Raw genomic sequence first — 19,087 nt, forward strand, 5'->3', positions numbered from 1 at the left:
AGAGGTTACGGAATGTCACAGAATCTGTGATTTCCGTTTCCTCCATGAAATAATCACAGCCTTACCCATATTTAATAGCGTTGTCCACAATGGGTCCAAAAAATAAAAATTGGGTTGCTAAATTCATGCTCTATATTGTGAAGTAAATACTGCATGTTACAGACTGGAAAATAAAATTAGCCACAACATTTTAAAAATACCTCTGTATTTGGAAATTACACTTTTTAGAGACTTCATGTATTGTACTGTTCAAAATTTTAAGGTGTCTTTTACTAAAGTTACAATGTAACACTTTTTTCAGCTTGAACACAGTCCTTTTAGGTCCATGATTTTTTCTTCCCAAAAATGCATTATGAGGGATTTTAACCAGGAGACAGAGTCTATTCTGTGAATATGTGAATGAGAGAACAAGTTGTATAGCAGTAGCATACAATACACTTATACTTGGGGGCCCTCAATGTACACATACAGCTTCCATTAACACTGATGAGTTATACATGTTCATCATGTACAAAGTAATTCTCCTAAGAATAAATTAGTACTTAATATTAGCCAGTGCTATTTTAACAACTATTAGTATTAAAAAGAGTTAAACATGAAATAAAGGTGAGAAACATTTTATGATTTTGGCTCTACGGACACTGTCTTATCAGCTCAGACAGAATAGATCAGGTTCATAATGATAAATGCATGTTGTCATAATTTCTCACTGTCACGGTGTACTGCAGCCCTAACAGCATCTATTCTTGTAAAACAGAACTGCAATCAAAAAGTTCAAAATTAATAGCTGTGAAATCTCAAGCACGCATAAGCATGTGTTTTTATCACTTCCATGCTGTGCAGATTGGGTACTCTTGTTATTTATTGTTTGTGACAGTGAACAATTCCCACTTGCTTTAGTGCAAAAGCGAAGAGCTGTTCACATGTAACCAGTAAGGTGAAGAATAGATTTCAAACTGTTGGAATCATTGTGCTGGAACAAAATTACATGGATCATAACAAAGCCTTCTTTCAATGCCCAAAACAGTGGCTTCCCCACTATTCTTTTTAACCTTTATTCATTCCCTTCTTTAAAAGCTTCTCTCATATCTAACATTCATATCTAACATGTTCTGTGTTGGTACAGCACCTAGCACAATGGGGTCCTGGTCCATGACAAGGGATCCAAGGTAGTACGATAATACAAATGCACTAATAATTTTTAAAACATGAAAATTTTCCTCATTTTGCAGATTACTGTTATTATGACCTTTGTGCTAGGACTTACACAAACCCGCTTTCGTAAAGTGATTTGATATTCATGAGTAAAAATGTTATATATAGTCCCTGCCCTGTACAGTTTATAATACAGCCTAAGACAAAACTCAACAAGTGACTGACAACTAGTAGGAGGGAAAAGGAAGGAAGAAATAGGGTAACAGTAACAAATATGTGCCACTATAGGCTAACAGCATGCAAAGCTTTATGGTTCAATTTGAGCTCATCTGTTGGCTACCCACTTCTGTTCCCAGAAATCTTGGCAGGGGACTCTGCGTACATGTCAGATTTTTCAACAATACCAGTTTTCTATAAAACTAACTCTATTTTACTGTGAGTAGGATTCTTTTTGAAATTATTATTATTTTTCCTGAGATTATTCTTAAGGAAATTAAATGCATAGATCTCTCCAAATGGTGCACATTTCAAATGAGCAAAGAAGAAAGGTTAAGAGTAGTAACTGCACTATTATATGTCTCCATCTGATTTTAACATTAACTCACAGAAAAATCTATCATTTATCAAGACAGCAAAAAAGAACTGCCTGTGGGCAATACCATTATCAGTGCACAATTAGTTGGAGATTGAAGACACTAGCTTTAGATACATTCTCATGCTAGTAATCTGAATCCTAGTAGATTGGAAACCAGTGTCTCTTGATGAAATGCTACTTATTTAGCTATGGACAATTTGATTAGATGTAAGGGTAGTAATAACAAAACTAATAAGTCCAAACTCTACATGAAGTGGTGTTAGGTCATATTTTAATTGAGATTTTTTTAGTAGCGCATACAAAATTATAAAATGAAACAGGATACGTTACAAGAGATGCTTTTATAGCAAAGTCATTTTCCCTTAGTTGAAAAAAAAATTATGAATGCTAAAAAGAAGTCTTTTCTTCTGTCAATTACTATAAACCCATCGCAAAGTATGAATTCCTAGTTCTTAATGCTAAGTCTTTCAAATCCTTGGACTTATTTCATTTATTTTTTTTTCTTTGATAACAGATGGATTTTCTTTTATCCTTAGTAATTTGCATCAATAGTAGATCATGAAGTCTTATAAATACATAAAGCCTTTTAGAAACATTTGATAGAGGGAAGCTTTAACTAGCCCTTTTATATTTATGTAACATTAATTCTCCAGGGAGGTTACCATTTAACTTGAAGAGTTCAGTCACTTTCTATACTTAATGAAGAACAAGTAAAAACACCCACTCTAAATTCAGCACACTAGATTTCTATGGAAGCACCCTGAATTTCAGTGTTAGAATGTTCAAGATGAATTACCAGTATATTCAGCTAAATCTGCACAGCCAACGGAATATAGCAAAACCCACTCCCTGTTGAATACCACACAAGTCAAAATCTATTTTGCAATACTCTGAATAAGCAGGCTAAGTAAATCTGTTCAATCTGTTTTACATGCAGGGAATTTCATATTGCTCTTTATCTTCTCCTCCACACAGAACACAAACTAGTGCTAAAAAAAAGCATACTTTTAAATCATATTTAATAAATATATATTTAGAATGATCCCAGTTTTGCAAAGACAGTTAATCTTTTTATTTGTTTTCCTCATTAGTAGACTACATATGAGTTCCTCCAAGTCATCTTTTTCTAAATTCAATATAGTAAAGGACAAACATATATCATAAAGCCACTCAAATAATATACTCTTTTCTGTTTACAAAAATGCAAACAAATTACAAATTTGGGACCTGATATACCACTGTGTAACTACAGCTTTATATGCTAACAACTCCCCTGAAGTCAAGAGAGTAGCAAGAGTATATTCTGGTGTTTCATAGCAGTGATCCTGCTCTCATCAGTCATTGAGTTTTGTTGTTAACTTAAATGTGAGTAGGATCCCTCATAGCTCTCATAAAAGGCCAATAAGCATAAAGAAGAATAACTAGGCATGGTTCTGATCTCAATTCTACTTGTTTTACATCTGTTCAAGTTAGTTATTGATGTATGTGAGATCAGAATCATCCCCTTTGTCTCTGTCGAAAGAATCCATACAGTAAATCAACACATATTCTGCTAAAATATGTTGTTATATGCCTAGCTATTTACCTTATTTTGCACTCTTATCTGTATATTTCTTTAGATATTCTAGATTAAAATTCCATTTTGTAAATGTATATTAATTGTTAACTTACAAGATGCACAGTATGTTTTATAATTTCTGAAAGAATTTACTGATAGTTCAAAGCCATAGGGAAAATGGATGTTGCTTAATTTAGGACCCAGTTTTGTCATCCTATTTATATACAATAAGCATTACCTGCTCTATGAATAATCTAGTTTATTTCAGTAGAACTACTTGTGAAGTAAAATATTACTCAATGTGAGTAAAGGTGACAGATTCAGTCCCTTACATGGCAGGCAGCAGAATGAAATTGCAAGTACATATTCAAATCAGTCTTATGAATGGGTTTTCTAAATCTGTAAAACAGTTATATCCCAAGATCAGAATGGAGGGTCACTGGTTGAGCATGTAGTGACCCGTAATTAAATAGAGGTCTTGCAATTTCCAGTACAATTATTCCCACTGAACAAGGATTCACAAAATTACTTGGAGAAAAAATAACTTTTCTTTCAAAGGAATCAATTACTGCTTTTCGGTAAACTCACAAGGCAACTGTAACATAATTATATATTCATAAAGTATCAGTGATTTTGTTTTCACATCAACTAAAATCTCCCTTTTTTATATAATGAAGTACACACACACACACACACAATGTCACTACAACCTATTTAGTGCACCTGGAGGGAGATCAGGAGCTTTATTCACCACTGTATTATTCAAATTTTATGTCCATGTAATGTCACTGAAAGTAATGGAATTGCACTAGCATAAAACTGGAGTAACACTCTAGAGAATCAAGCCAAATGCATGTTAAAAGCAGCAAAAAATAAAGTTGGGGGAGGTAAAAATAATAAAATATTAACTTACACTATTGTAGTGAAAACACTGAAAAAAACCCAATTAAATTAAATGTCTATTATATTACCACCTGCTATTACTTCATTAGTCATGTTTCCATTTTTCTTTTTAATCTTCATTTTAGGAGACATACATTCCAATGAGAACATTTGTTGTGGGTTAAACTTGGCATACAGAATTAGAGTTTTAAACTTAGTAAATTACATAGATTTGCCTAGGCCAGATTTGCTCAATCAACATGCATGACCTCAACTGGGTGGCAAAGTTTTAATTTCAAAAGTAGGCAAGCATTTTAGGTCAAATCTGTCTTATTTGCATGCACACTAGGGGATAGCACACCATTGCATGATCAAATATGCACAACGGACTGCCCAGTAGATTGAACAAAGATGTCTGAGCGTACATAGCCAAGCACTGTCAATTAGTATGATCAAGAACTTACTTAAGAATGGAGTTATACTCTCTTGAACCTTATATCCAAGAGACATAACTCTGGGAATATGGTTACAACAATGGTTCTGCATTTTGCATTTGTTATAGGGCCAAATCCTGCTCACTATACTCAGGCAAGTAATATTGAACAACACAGTCAAGGTTCTAAACCATTAATAATATAAAAGGTGAGGTTTTTGAGGTATTTCTTTTTGAGCTGTTGAATATGAGCCAATAAAATAAAATCTTGCTACATAATAGATTATGCTTGCCAATGTTAGGATAGACCAAGCTAAGATTTGGGGGGGGGGGAGGGGGGGAGTATAAAATGCTTGTTTTGAGCTCCTAATTGTCATTTATAAGATAATAATTAGTGTACTATTTGTGATCCTTTGTGAGAATAATAAAAGTATGCATTGGAAGTTATGCTACAACAGTATCTGTACAAGCTAATGTAGGGATGGCAGTAGAACAAGTTTCTGAGTGGAGAAATGACTGGTTTAAAGGAAGAAAACAATGAAAAAGAAATCAGATCATTTTTTAAACCTCTCTGTTCTGAATCTGACTGAAAAGCACTGTTCTGTTCAAACAAGCTTGCATAGCCAATGTCATGAATCCATAAGATTTTACTGGTTCAAAGTGTTTTGTTTGTTTGATAGTTAGTTTGTTGGTTGGTTTTTCCCCCCTTACGGAAAAAATACTGCACTTTTTAAGCAACTCTGGTTATTCAAAAGGAGTACTTGTGGCACCTTAGAGACTAACCAATTTATTTGAGCATAAGCTTTCGTGAGCTACAGCATCCGATGAAGTGAGCTGTAGCTCATGAAAGCTTATGCTCAAATAAATTGGTTAGTCTCTAAGGTGCCACAAGTACTCCTTTTCTTTTTGCGAATACAGACTAACACAGCTGTTACTCTGAAATCTGGTTATTCAGTGTTCACATTTTATATTAAATTATGTCTCCTATTTCCTGAAAAGTGTGGGACAAACTCTACTCTCAAATACGACTGTGGCAATCAGTCAGCTTCACTGAACTTGCACTGGTATAATACAAGAAAGAATTTGGTCCCTGATTCAGTAAAGTACTTGGGACTACTCACATACTTAAAGTTAGGGACATGTTTAAGTAGCCTGCTGAACTGGTGCTTTGGTACTGAATGTGGTTTGGGATTTTTGATACTTGTAAGTCGCCTACAAAAGTAAATTACAAAATTATGTTATCAGTATTTGCTGAATTTCCCCCAGGCTGAGAAAGGAACCAAGAACATAAAATACTTTAAAGCTTACTTTATTTTCTTTCAGTCATGCAATTCTCATAATATCCATCCCCACCACTCTCAGTTGATTCCCCTCCAATCTGATATGCTATCACACTGATACAATAGCGACCTCAGAAACACACTGGTCCCTGCAGCTGCCCCAGCACAGTGCAGATGTGTAAATAAGTATTGTGGATTTTTTTTTCATATGTAGAATGTTTTTTCCAAATTTCTTTTGTATTCAGATTTTTAAGGTCAGAAGGGCCTATTATGATAATTTTATCTGACCTCTTGCATGACACAGACTGTTAATTTACATATGATGGTATTTGGTTTTAAATAATTTTGCAAATTTCAAAAATCATACAAAATAGTAACAAACCCCAAGACTGGTTCTGTGGTATATGTGACATACCAACATACTACATGTTAAGGCATCAAGTCAGAGTGGAAGTTAACAAAGCAAGATAGGAATGGGCATTGTGGGATCAATCTGAAAGAGAAAATATAATGATATTTTTGCATAATAACACTCTGAATGCCCTTCTTATACTGGTTTTTAGGGGCATTCAGCACATATTGGTAAAGTTATATGGATTGGGTAATTTACTTTTGCAAGTCACCTTGCATGGCATGGTAAATAAATATTAAGCTGTCACTTACATTCTGTGTAAAAGTTGGAATTTTTCTCTTACTATCTTTTGGTTCAAAAGAGATTTATGCAATGTAAATCTTTGTTTCCTTTTAGATATTAATTCATTAATGCAGGTGATAATTAAGATTGAGTTTAATAATGTCATTTCAAAATATTTGCAGAATACAACATTTAGAGTAACACTAGAAATGTCCAAAATGTGATAGAATTAGGGACAACAGAATCTCTCTCTTAGATAAAAGAAATCAAGCCAAATAAAAAGAATACTGAGCACATCTCCCAGACATATGACATACATATTCCTTTGTTAGAGTATGAAACAGTAAAAAGATATGGAGAAGCTTGTGTTGTAATTTATATGCAATATATTTTACCAATCCTATGAATGAATACAGGGAATTCATTTTATAGCTTTAACAGTTCCTTAACACTTACTATAAACAGAAATGCTGAAAACATGCTTTAGAAGCCTGGCTGTAAGATGCTGAACTGTATTTCTCAAATATGTGTAACAAAGATGTACTTTAAGTATTCCCAAAAGGAAAAGAAAATAACATGGCATGTTTAAACTAATTATAGTAAAGAATTTAGAGTGCTTCTAAAGGATTTAGGTAATTAGCTAACAAGAAAAATACCAACAAGATTTGAACTCTGAAGTCTGATGATTTATTATTATGTTTTACTGCAAAACCTAATCATGGCCAAGTTTTCTATTTAAGGGCAACACACTGAAAAGTTAACTGCACAAACATTCTAAAACTTCCACACATGAAATTTACAATTAAATTTGCCTGTCATTTCAGGGCAGAAGTTAGTCTGCAAAAATAAGTCAAACCGCAATAAATATTGGGGCACAAGGTATCTAAGCAGGCAGAAATGAAGAAGCACATATATATATACACATATGCTTCAGTATCACAGGTGTATAAGGACCAATATTCTCCAACCCAATCATTCCACACTTAGTATATATATATTTCATTAATTCAGATATTTAATTTTTCGGAGTATTTTAATGTGCTCAGGAAGAAAAAGGAAATAAAAGTTCTGAGAATATGTTTGTATCAGTGGGTCATGATACAAAGACTGATGCAGCAATAATCAAATTGCTGAACGTCTTACTGGTCTAGACAAATATCCATACATACAGTCAGGGAGCTGTCAAAGTTAGTAAATCACACCCTATCCCTTTGAAGATGCCTGCTTTCCCGCCTGTCCTCAACAGTAGGCATTCTTTAGTCCTTCAAAGCATGACACTCCTCCTCTACCCAGATTCCATCCCTTTGGAATGAGGGGGATGATTGTAGTAGCAAGTTAGCTGTTTGCACATAGGACATGAGGGTTTCACTGAACAGGAAAATAAAGCCTTTACTTGTTAATTGAACACATTGTGTTAAGCAGAGCTAATAAAAACTTCAAAATGTATCACCATGTTTAATTAGTCCCTGTTTTCAAAATGATTTGTTACTAAGTGACAAATATGGAACATTTCTAAAACCAACTGTAGAATATTTACTGTTTTGCAAACTGAAGATAGAACGTTTACTTATGCTTTTGGAAACTTCTCTCCAAACTGCATCCATGTTAAATGTTAAAATGTTACACCTCATCACAAAGCTCCACACTTCTTTGCTACAATGAGCTAGTGCTAAAGTAAGATTTTTTTAAAACATTGATTAGACTCAAGAAAATTAGTCAAGGCACAAGTCATGACCAACTTTACTCTCGGGGATTAGTCTGTAATTCTTATAAACTGCCTTACATACATTATCATGAAGAAAGCGGATGTTTGCTTGGCTGGTTAATTTTTACATTTAAGATTGACTGCTCCTTGATGCACCAGGCATAACCTCTCATTAACATCAACGGGAGTTACATGTGCATACTGATGGCAGAATGGATACTTTTAATTTATAGTTACAACTCACATATATGATAAGCAGCCATATACAATGTTTCCACAATCCAAGAGACTGTTAATGTACAATACCTGGGTAAACCAATTAACTGAATAGCGTACTAAGAAGATTTTTTAAAAATTAATTTCTACAAATTGTATTGTTATCGAGATGTGACTGGATAGGCCTGTCACCACACTTAGGTGTGATAACAGTTTTCTTCACTAAGCAGCACATTTTCCAAATAGCAAAAGCATGAGGATAATTCATAAAGGATTATAGAATTGGATAGGCAACAATGTATCTCAAGGAAAGAGATAATGACATTCACAGATTCTTACATAGCTCTTTCTAATCACACTGAAGGTGACATATATTTCTTTGAAAAAGGCATCCAGAATATTTTAAAGATTTCATTTTTCAAACATCGTGTTTGTATAGCAAGCAAAAGAGAAACCAGTGGACATCAACAGACCACAAAAAAAAAAAAAAAAAAAAAAAAAGAAAGAAAGAAAACCCTTTAAGGAGCCTCTAGCAGAGGTTAACATGAAAATCTCACATGCATGCCTAAAAGTTTCAGTGGATGAAATCTGCCCAAATGTCTTTTCATGTGTTTCTCTATTATTTTGCATTATAAAGCAAAGTGGAATATAACTTACAAAGATTAATTTACAAGAGATACTGCATATCAGACAATTATTACTTCTGGTTTACCATTATGATTAGGGAGCCAATCTCCTCCAAGCTGCTGATTGCTTCTGTGATGTGCTGAACTTCCTTAACTTCTATTGCCTTTGCTGGAAGTTAAGGGTGTTCACCACCTCACAGGTAGTGGTTAGCACCTTGAAGACGAGGTCATCAAGCCCCAATTGAGCAAAGCACTTGCCTAAATCCATGCCTGTTCAGCAAAGCATTTATGCATATGCTTAATTTTAGGCAAATGTTTAAATCCCACTGAAGATAATGGGACTTACGCATTTGCTTAAAGTTAAGCATGTGGATAAGTGCTTTGCTGAATAGGGATGGACTGCTAACTCAGGGTCTAAAATAATATACTATTTCTGACAGAATCTTCACATTAATAAGACAAGAACAGCCTTGAAAGAGGCTCCTTCAAGGTAATTCGGGGAGGGGGGGGGATATAGAGATTTGTTGCAAAGTGAAGGTTAAATGTGATATGTGTCATAATGCTATAATATCTAAATAAACTTTATTAAAAGTAGTGTATCCAATACAAAATTTAGTTAGAAAATCTATTATTTTTAATACTTATGCCAAGACGTGTTTTTGTTGTTGTTATTTTTTCTGTTCATAGTGTTTCATATGGTACTGCACCAAACAAAATGCCCCGAAGAACTAAATATGAGGTACTAAACTCTAAAATTAAATATATGTTGCCTTAAAGAAAAAAAAGTACAACACAAAATCAGAATGGAAAAGCATTACCTGTGTACTCACTTGAGCACACCATTTGGTCCTGTAAATGGAGACCTTTCCCCTGACAACAATATTGTGGGTATGAAGATGTATCAATTACCAAGTCTAATTACATTAATGGATAATGGATATCACCCTCATCTACTTCAGGACCGGCACTTGCTGGTTTGTCTATTTACTTGTCTTTAAAACTTTATGCACTTTCTAATCTCTCCATGGAATAAAGGCAACTGTCAATGAGTAAATGAGGAAAGACATGCAAGTTTCAGCTAAACTCTTGCTGTAATATGCATGCTAACGTTCCACTTGTTTTACCTTGTGTGTGCAATTAAACTATGATAAAATTAATACTATTTGATAGTAGTTTATTTCTAAATGTGTCACCTTGCCTTCTAAACAAGATACTGAGCATGAATACCACCTGGTTTAAGTGTTCAAGAATATGAATACCTACTCTGGTGAGTCAGTCAGTGCTCAAATGGTAACGTTTGAGATATGAAAAGTGCAGGTTATTTATATAAACTTCCACCTGATATGCTCACTATTATGTTAAAATAAAACTTTAAAAAAATAAAAGCACAAGAGCACATAAATGTCACTCAGCAGCAAGTTAGCAAGTGCCCAGAGGATGGCTGTAACAGAACAGGTCTGCCAAAAAAAATCTATCCTGTAAGCTTTTATTTAACATTATTCTTACTGTCCTCTGAGTCAATACCCTGTGTCCTGTCTTTAATTTATATGCATGTTTTTGTGTGTGTGTATGCTGACCATTTCGATAAGCTATTTATTTTGTCCAAAGAAAACTTCAGTTACAATACTTATAAAGATATTAAACCAAAATATTAAGTAATGTCAAACTTTTAGTATATTTTAAATTTCTATCTTAACACATTAAAATATCAGCCATACATTACTCAATTATATGGAGCTTTATAACCAAACTACTATCACAAAAAGCTGTCAGACATTAACCGAGAAACTGGGGGTGGGAGGAGGGGAGCTGTTTTAAAGTAGATAAATTAAGAGGCTTTCTTGATGTGTTCCTTCCACTTTTACATGGAACAATCAAAGTGTAGTAATCTATTTTCTTCTCCAAGGACATCTCGTAATGTATTGTACATCAAAAATATTTCCTGGGAAAATATTCTAAATAATTTAATAAACAAGATACAATCAATATATTTTTGCACAGTAACCTCAAAGAAAGCACTTATCAGCACAAGTAGTCATTTGTATAGTCTAATCTCTTACCAATTCCTACATTTAACACACAAGCCATTTTTTCACCAAAAACAACTTGTACTTTTGACAGTCTTTAAATCATATTTTGAGATGAATTCTGGCATCAAGAAAGATTTAGTATCTGATTAGCATGGATTATACCTCATGTGTTGGCACAATGATCACTAAAACGGCATAATCTAATATGTTTTTAATAAACCTTAGTGGATGGAAGCTTGTGAACTTTTTTAGTATTGTACATTTTATATAGGCAATATTTTAAAAGGTAAATTTATAATAGTCTCCGTGGGAGAAAGTTAATGAAATGTTTTTCCAAGAAACGACTATGTCAAATGTTCTGTAAGACATTAGTATGACTAGTAAAACAACACACAGACACAAATATTAGCTAATACTACATCAATCACACCAGTTTTGTAGCTCAGCTGAAAGAATGAATGGCTCATGAAATTCACTTCTACTTACAATATTTTATTCCACCATGCAGAATGCAAATACTGGTTGCATATTATAAAAGTCAATTTCAGTATACTAACAGACATCTCAAAGTATAAAAATGTAGTTGTGTACCATATCTGCATGTTAATATGTGGGAAAGAAAGCATTTTTTGTCAAATTTTTCAGATTTTCCATGCTCCAGACTTGGCACCATATTTGCATAAATCTGCATTCATTTATCTATAGTATCTTGCATAATGTGCATAGTAGCTGCGAAAACTTTCATAATGTTCATCTTATGCAGATCTCCCCCCATGACAGTACCAACTGCAAAACATTTTTGTCAGCATATAAGCTCCCAACAAAGTAAGTCAAGGAAAATGATCTCAGTTCAAAATTAAACATATGCTTTACAAAATAAAAATATAGGTTTGAATTGTAATAATGGCCTGATTCTCCACTATGTCACACCAATTTGGCGCTGTGACTTACCCTGGTATCTTTCTTTTATACTGGCAGAACTCCATTGACTTCAATGACTGATTCACATCAATGTAACTAAGATCAGAATCAGTCCCTTGTATCACCCTTAAGTTCAGAAATATTTTACTGAGTTGGGGATACCACAGAAGTCAGTACCACTGCTACTGACATTCACATACCACTCAGTGTGAGGGTGGCACAACTGGGGCCTTATGAATTTAGTATAATATCCTCCAAACCAGTTAAAATATTATAGAAGTAGGAGCTAATTCTTAGCTCACTTGCACTTATCAAGAGTCAATCTTCTGAAATCAATGATATTAGTGGTATAAAGAAAAATATATAAGCGCGATCACAATCAGGCACATATATTATAGAGAGATCTGAATCTTAATGAATGACCCGTAATTAGATCCCCCAACCTTTTAACATCTTGGCTGCAAATTCATATACATATACACACAAAGCCATAGAGGGTGTGAATGAAGTCAGAGGACAGCTCCCTCTCTCAGTAGGACCCTGCTGCCTGGGTGGCAGGAAAGAATTCTCTCTCTCTCAATGGAACCTTGTTGTCTAGTGGATGCACCTCCCTCTGAAAGAAAGACACTGAAGGCTGCCTGTTTCAAAGGGACTCTGGTGGCTGGCTGAGTATGTGTGGAGTGTGGTGGTTGGTGGCAGTGGGTAATGGGGATGTCTCCGTTTCCCTTAACTGCTTGTTGTGCTTACTACTGGCTGGTTATCTGTGGCTTGAAGGCGGTGTGGTGACGGGGAGAATGTCTGCAGCTCCCACGTTGTGCTTGTTGCTGGCTGGATGTGTGCGCTGGGGGCTGATAAGGACGTCTCAGGTTCCCTTCTAGGGATTTACTCGATTGCTGGTTTGGAGGGAGGGGGCCCTCTGCCCTCACTCTCATAATCTGTATTTGCTACAGGCTGCCTCCTGTGTTTGTGAGGCATGGGAGGAGGAGGAGTAATGTTAGTGGCGAGTCCCCGACTCCTCTATCTGCTCATTACTTACTGCCAGTTAGCTGGCAGGCTGTATGGGGTGAGGGAGGGTATGGGGTGTCTTTGGTTTCCTTACTTACCAGCTGTACTTGGAGCTGGCTACGCTGGCTGCCTGCAGGGAGGAGTAGGGGAGAGTACCAAGAGGATCCCCTGACTCTCTCGCTAGCTTACAACACTTGGTGCTGGCTAGTGGGCTGCCTCTGTGTGTGTGTAACTGGGAGGGTCCCCAACTCCCTCACTTACTTGCTGGGGGTCGGGAGGGCTGGCTGTGTGGAAGCGCGGTTGGAAGTAATTAGGGGGTGACCCCAGCACCCTTACCTGCTTGCTGTACTTGCTGCTGGCCTGACAGCTGTACTCGGAGCAGTGATCCGATCCAATGGAGATGTTGTCTCCTGCCCCTACAAAAGTATTGGCCGGGGGCAGTTCCTGCACGGCCTGGTGCTTTTTCCCAGCGGTGGGGGACTGCGGGTGAAGCTGGACAGTGGGGAGCGGCGAGCTGGATTTGTAATGCCTGGCCAGGTCCGGGCTGCCCGGGCCGCCGTTGACCGAGCGGTATCGGCCCATGCTGGGGCTGTCGGAGAGCTTCTCGTTGACGCTGTCGTAGCGCTGCCCGTTGGGCTTGGAGGCCTCCACGGTGACGATGCTGCTGTAGAGAGGCTGCTTGCCCTTCTTGCCTTTCTTGTCCTTCTTGGGCTTCTTGGCCTTGTCGTGCTGCTGCGGGGTGAAAAAGTCCTCGTGGTCTTTCTTGCCCGCCTCGTAGCCGTGCTTGCCCTTGGAACGGCAGTACCGGGCCATGACCACCACCAGGATGAGCAGGATCACCGTCATGATGCCGGCCACCACCCCGATGACGATGCTGAGCCGCTGCTTGCTCAGCTCGTAGCTGGGGTCGCCGGCGATGTCCTGGGCCAGGGGCGTGTGCAGGCTGCGGGCCACCTGGCTCTCCACCACGGTGGCGTTGGAGAGGCTCTCGTTGACGAAGACGTGGAGCAAGGCGGTGGTGGACTGGGGCGGCTGGCCGCTGTCGTTCACCTGCACCACCAGGCGGTGCAGGCCGTAGTGCTTGGGGGCCAGCTTGCCTACCAAGGACACCACGCCGCTGGCCGGGTCGATCTCGAAGAGCTTGAAGGGGTTGCCCCCGACGATGCTGAAGTTGAGGTCGGCGTTGAGGCCCGTGTCCGCGTCGGTGGCCAGCACGGTGGCCACCACGGTGCGCAGGTTGCTGGAGGGGGGCAGCACGGTGTAGGAGCTGTTGCTGGGGAAAGTGACGGCGGGCGGGTTGTCGTTCTCGTCCATCACGAAAAGATTGACTGTGGCGGTGGCCGAGCGGGGCGGCTCCCCTCCGTCCAGCGCCTTGACCTTGAAGGTGTAGCTGGTCTGCTGCTCCCGGTCGAAGGAGACGGTGGAGTAGATGGTGCCGGTGTCGTTCTCGATGGAGAAGATGCCGGCGGCCTGGTCCTGCTCCCCGGGCTGGATGGAGAGGCTGAGCTCGGCGTTGCGGCCCCGGTCGGAGTCCATCACGGTCACCATGCCCACGGGGCTGTTGGGCTGCAGGTTCTCCTTCACGTAGAAGGTGAACACGTCCTGCATGAAGCGCGGCTCGTTGTCGTTGCGGTCGGCCACCCGCACCACCACCGTGGTGGAGCCCTGCAGGGCCGGCGCCCCCTTGTCCCGGGCCGTCACCTGGAACTCGTAGGTGTCGCGCTGCTCGCGGTCCAGCACCGCCTGCACCAGCACGTCCCCGGTGTCCGGGTCGATGCTGAAGATGCCGCCGGGCGCCTCCGAGGAGAGGGGCGAGGGCTCCAGCGAGTAGAAGATCTCGGCGTTCTTGCCGCTGTCCGCGTCCGTGGCCGCCACCGTGGCCACCCTCTCCCCGGGCGAGTTGTTCTCCGGGAAGGAGACCTCCAGCACGGCCTGGCCGAACACCGGCGGGTTGTCGTTGGTGTCCGCCACCCGCACCAACAGCGAGTTGTTGCTGGACAGGCTGGGGCTGCCCGAGTCCACGGCCACGATCACCACGTTGTATTCACGGACGGCCTCGTAGTCGAGCGGGGCCGAGGTGTGCAGGAAGTACTTGCGCTTGTTCTGGGGCTCCCCCTCGCCCTCGCTGGCCGGCTTGAGCTGGAAGGGCACGTCCCCTACCACCGTGCAGGTCACCACGCCGTTCTCGCCCTGGTCGCGGTCGGACACCTGCACCAGGGCGATGGGGGTGTCCACCAGCACGTCCTCGGCCACGCTGGCCACCCCGTCCCGCAGCGGGATGCGGCCGATCTTGCGGATGTCAATGGTGGGCACGTTGTCGTTCTCGTCGCGGATGTTCAGCACCACCGTGGCCTTGTCGGTCTTGGGCGGCTGGCCCCGGTCCCGGGCCATGACGGTGAAGCGGAGCTGGTTCACCTCCTCCCGGTCGATGCGGTGCAAGACGCTGAGCCAGCCCGAGGTCTCGTCCAGACGCAGCAGGCGCCGCACCGACTCGGTGGCCGCCCCGAAGACGTACTCGATCTGCCCGTTCACCCCCACGTCCAGGTCGGCGGCCCGCAGCTGCAGGATGGGGGTCCCGGGGCTGCTGTTCTCCGCCAGGTCCGCCTCGTAGACGCTCTTCTCAAAGCGGGGGCTGTTGTCGTTCACGTCGGTGATCAGCACCCTTAGGATGGCCTGGGAGGAGCGGGCCGGGTCGCCGCCGTCCCGCACCCTCAGGCTCAGTTCATAGGAGTCCCTCTGCTCTCGGTCCAGCGCCCCTTTGACAATCAGCTGCGGCTGCTTCTCCCCGTCAGGGGTGTCGGCCACCTGCAGCTCGAACACGCTGCTGCGGGCCGCCCCGTCCGGCTCCTGCCTCCTCTTACTGCCGCCGGGGTAGAGGGCGCTCTCAGCGGCAGAAGCCGACCCCCCTCCTCCGCGTCTGCCCCCGTCCCCGCCGGGCTCTTGCAGCAGCTCGTAGCGCTCGATGCCGTTGCGGCCGAAGTCTCTGTCGGTGGCGGTGGGGAGGAGATACAGGGTCCCTACGGGCCGGTTCTCCTCCACGGTAAGGGTGAGGACGGGCGAGGGGAAGGTGGGGGTGTTGTCGTTGATGTCCAGGATGATGACCCGGCCCTCGAAGAGGTCCACCCAGCTCTGCGAAGGGCCGATCACCGAGACCTCGAAGTCCAGGAAGCACTCGTTCTCATCGAAGATCATCTGGCACTGCGGCAGCTTCTCGCGGTCTATGCGCCGCTCTGTGGTGCTCAGCTCCCCGGTCATGTTATCGATCTTCAGGTAGTCGGAGCCCGACTCCAGGCTGAATGTCACCTCTCCAGAGCCAGTCACGATGCCCAGATCCGAAGCCACGTTGCCTATGCGGATGTCGGCAGGTCCTTCCTCGGCCAGCCGGTACCTCAGCAGCTGCTTGGCCGCGGCCAGGCTGACCCAGAGCGGCGGAGGCAGCAGGAGCAAGAAGCAGCAGCAGCAGCAATGCACAAAGCCAAAGAGAGTCCGCATCTTCCTCATCTTCTTCTCACCAAAAACCCCCTCCTCTCTCCCACCAACTCCCCCGACAAGCCAACAGAAATGCTCAGCGTGCGGATGATCAATTATAAAATCCTTCTCTTCCGGGAAACTTATTGCCTCATAACTGGTGCAATCGGTGATCAAAACCCTAGTGTTGGCTCCTCTCCTCCCTTCCTTCCAGTTGCAATATGCTTACAGTTGATGGGACAGTGTATTTTGCTTTTTAAAGATTCATCTCAACAGATAGGACGGGATTTTCCTGCTCCTCCTCTCTGGTTTTACTGTAATCACTTTGCAAGGTTTGTAATAAAAGCAGGAGCAGCACGGCGGTATTCGAAGCCCCCCCTCCCCAGGTCGCCTTCTTTGCTCCTAGAGTTAAGTACAATTCACACTCTTCTCCCTCTGTCTCTCTCAGCCGTTTACGACTAAGGCATTAGCTCTTTTCTTTCCCCACTCTGCACGCACAGGGAAAAAAATGTGAATCGCCTTATTCAAAGGAGTTGTGTCCGGAAAACTCCCAATCCTCTTAGCAATGGGCAAAAAATACAATTAAATAACTGATCAAAATAAAAAAAATCCCCAATAATATCGGTAGCTGTACAGTGGGTAGGCGAGAACCCCCTGTATCACAGAGCAGTCCACAGAAAATCCCCTTCGGTTAGCAGAAAAGCACCCAAATCCATCTTCACAGATCGCCTAAAATGTTCAGTTCTTTCTCCGTAGAGGATTTTTTTTTAACAACTCTGCGCAAGGTCATTAGTCACAAAGCAACGCTACAAAAACTGCAGAAGCCGTTTGCCCAAAATTTCCAAAGCTGGAGCAATGCACATACACACACACACACAAGAGTCCCAAGTTTGTTTTTGCATCCGCAGTTTGTGTGTGTGCCTTACCTGCATTTGCACTGCATGTGTTATAGCAATCTGGATCTGCAGCACTGTGAGAGCGATTCACAAATGAGATTGCAGTCAGTCTCTCTCTCTCTCTCTCTCTCTCTTCCTTTCCGTCCCAATGCAGGTAACCAGAGCTGAACTTGATCCTTTCAGTTCAAAGGTTAGCAACAAGGCTATGTGTCCAAAGGCGATTATTGCTTTGCTCTCTCGTTAATATACCCGGAGCGGAACGAGATGTAACTGGATCCCCCACGTGAATTAACAGATTCTGAATTACATCCATATAAGCGGAATGGCAAAGGGGCGGGGAGGAGAGCCGCGGTGCGATTTATAAAAATGCAGTCCTCTTTGCAAAGAAAACGATACCAGTCAATTGTCTTCTCTGAACCCCACCGCCTCGGCGGGTGAAATCTTGTGCCTTTCAGAGAAGTGTGGTTCAGGCGCTTTCGCAGCAAAGCGGCTTCTGCTTTAAAATGTTGAACGGCGAGTGAGGCGCCGCTTCCCGCTCGGAAAAAAAGCAGTAAACCAGCAAGTTTGCCCAAAGTGGTGAGAGCTGCTGGAGCCTCTCTCGGCGGCTCTTCCCTGACGCTGCAGCAGCAGAGCCGCCTGCGCTACACACGCCGAAAGAGGGAGGGAGGGAGGACGAGCCAAGCGCTGCACTCCAGAAAGCCCAGCCTTACCCTCTGCAGCTGCAAGTGGGATAGCTGCTGATCGCAAAACACCAGCCCAGTCTTCAAGCCCATCCTTGGTACACACCACAGCGCTGCTGCTGTTGCTCTCTCTAACCCATGGTCTCCTGTGATTTCCTCCCCCCTCAAGCCGCCACCACCACCTTGTGACTCTTCAGTGATCAATTATTGTTAAGCACATTGTTGTTCTTCCTTTTATTTTAGAGCCCCTGGGTGCGCTGGTGACGGCATTTTGTGGCATCATGTTGGTCAAACAACTCATTTTGCATAGATTCCCACCTTTTCTGTCCGCTGGTGCTTCTCTGAGACAGATGATGAGCTGCAGTGACGGTAACAGGATCAAACTCCAGGGAGGAAAGGGGAGTGCATGAGAGAGCTCAGGCTTTCGCTGGACTGTTCCCCAGTGCTGGGGGTTTTGTCTTTATTGTGCGTCTTTCAGTGATTTGAATGCCCATTTTCAACGGCATCTGTGTGTTTCTTGGGAAAATTGGACCCTCAGAGAAAGAGAGAATGTGTGTGCGAAGGGTGGGGGAGGGTTAGGTAAATAAACACATGTAAGAAGTAATAGATGTATTTCCGAATAGGGACTTGCTGCTTCAGTGATTGCTAAAACGTAGTGTCACCTACCAGGGTAGGTAAGAAATAAACTTTAATGTGAAAGACCTCGACACAACTTTGCTTATTTTTGCGTCCCTAGTTCACTTTCTCCTTCTTTTGACTTTGTGCCACTTAATGGCCCATGGCATGTGCATGCCTCTGCTCTTTTGGTTGATGTCTGACTCTCAGACTTGTCCCTTCCATTCGCATGCAATCGAGCAGCGAGAGAGACTCAGGCTGGTGGGAGAGAACGGACCAGGGCACGAAGGCATGGGGCAGACAGTGGGGAATCCCGCTTTCCCAGTCACTCACTTGCACAGACGTTCAGAACAAGCCCCAGCGGTTTTTATTTTTAAAGAAAAACATG

General features: G+C 42.0%; 1 protein-coding gene across 7 annotated transcripts in view; it reads right to left on the minus strand.

The window, feature by feature from the left end:
- PCDH7 (protocadherin 7) overlaps positions 1-18,484 on the minus strand; it is a 603,373-nt gene extending 584,889 nt beyond the window's left edge. For 3 of the 7 annotated variants that reach the window (XM_074951571.1, XM_074951573.1, XM_074951572.1), the window contains exon 1: positions 13,377-18,484. In XM_074951571.1, coding sequence (XP_074807672.1) covers positions 13,377-16,541 — 3,165 coding nt within the window. In that variant the 5' untranslated portion in view covers positions 16,542-18,484. The remainder of the gene's footprint in view (positions 1-13,376) is intronic. The other 4 variants (XM_074951569.1, XM_074951570.1, XM_074951568.1 and 1 more) reach the window with 4 other exon arrangements.
- Between the last annotated feature and the right edge of the window lie 603 nt (positions 18,485-19,087).

Source organism: Natator depressus, chromosome 4 (genome assembly GCF_965152275.1).
Source record: "Natator depressus isolate rNatDep1 chromosome 4, rNatDep2.hap1, whole genome shotgun sequence".
Classification (NCBI taxonomy): Eukaryota; Metazoa; Chordata; order Testudines; family Cheloniidae; genus Natator; species Natator depressus.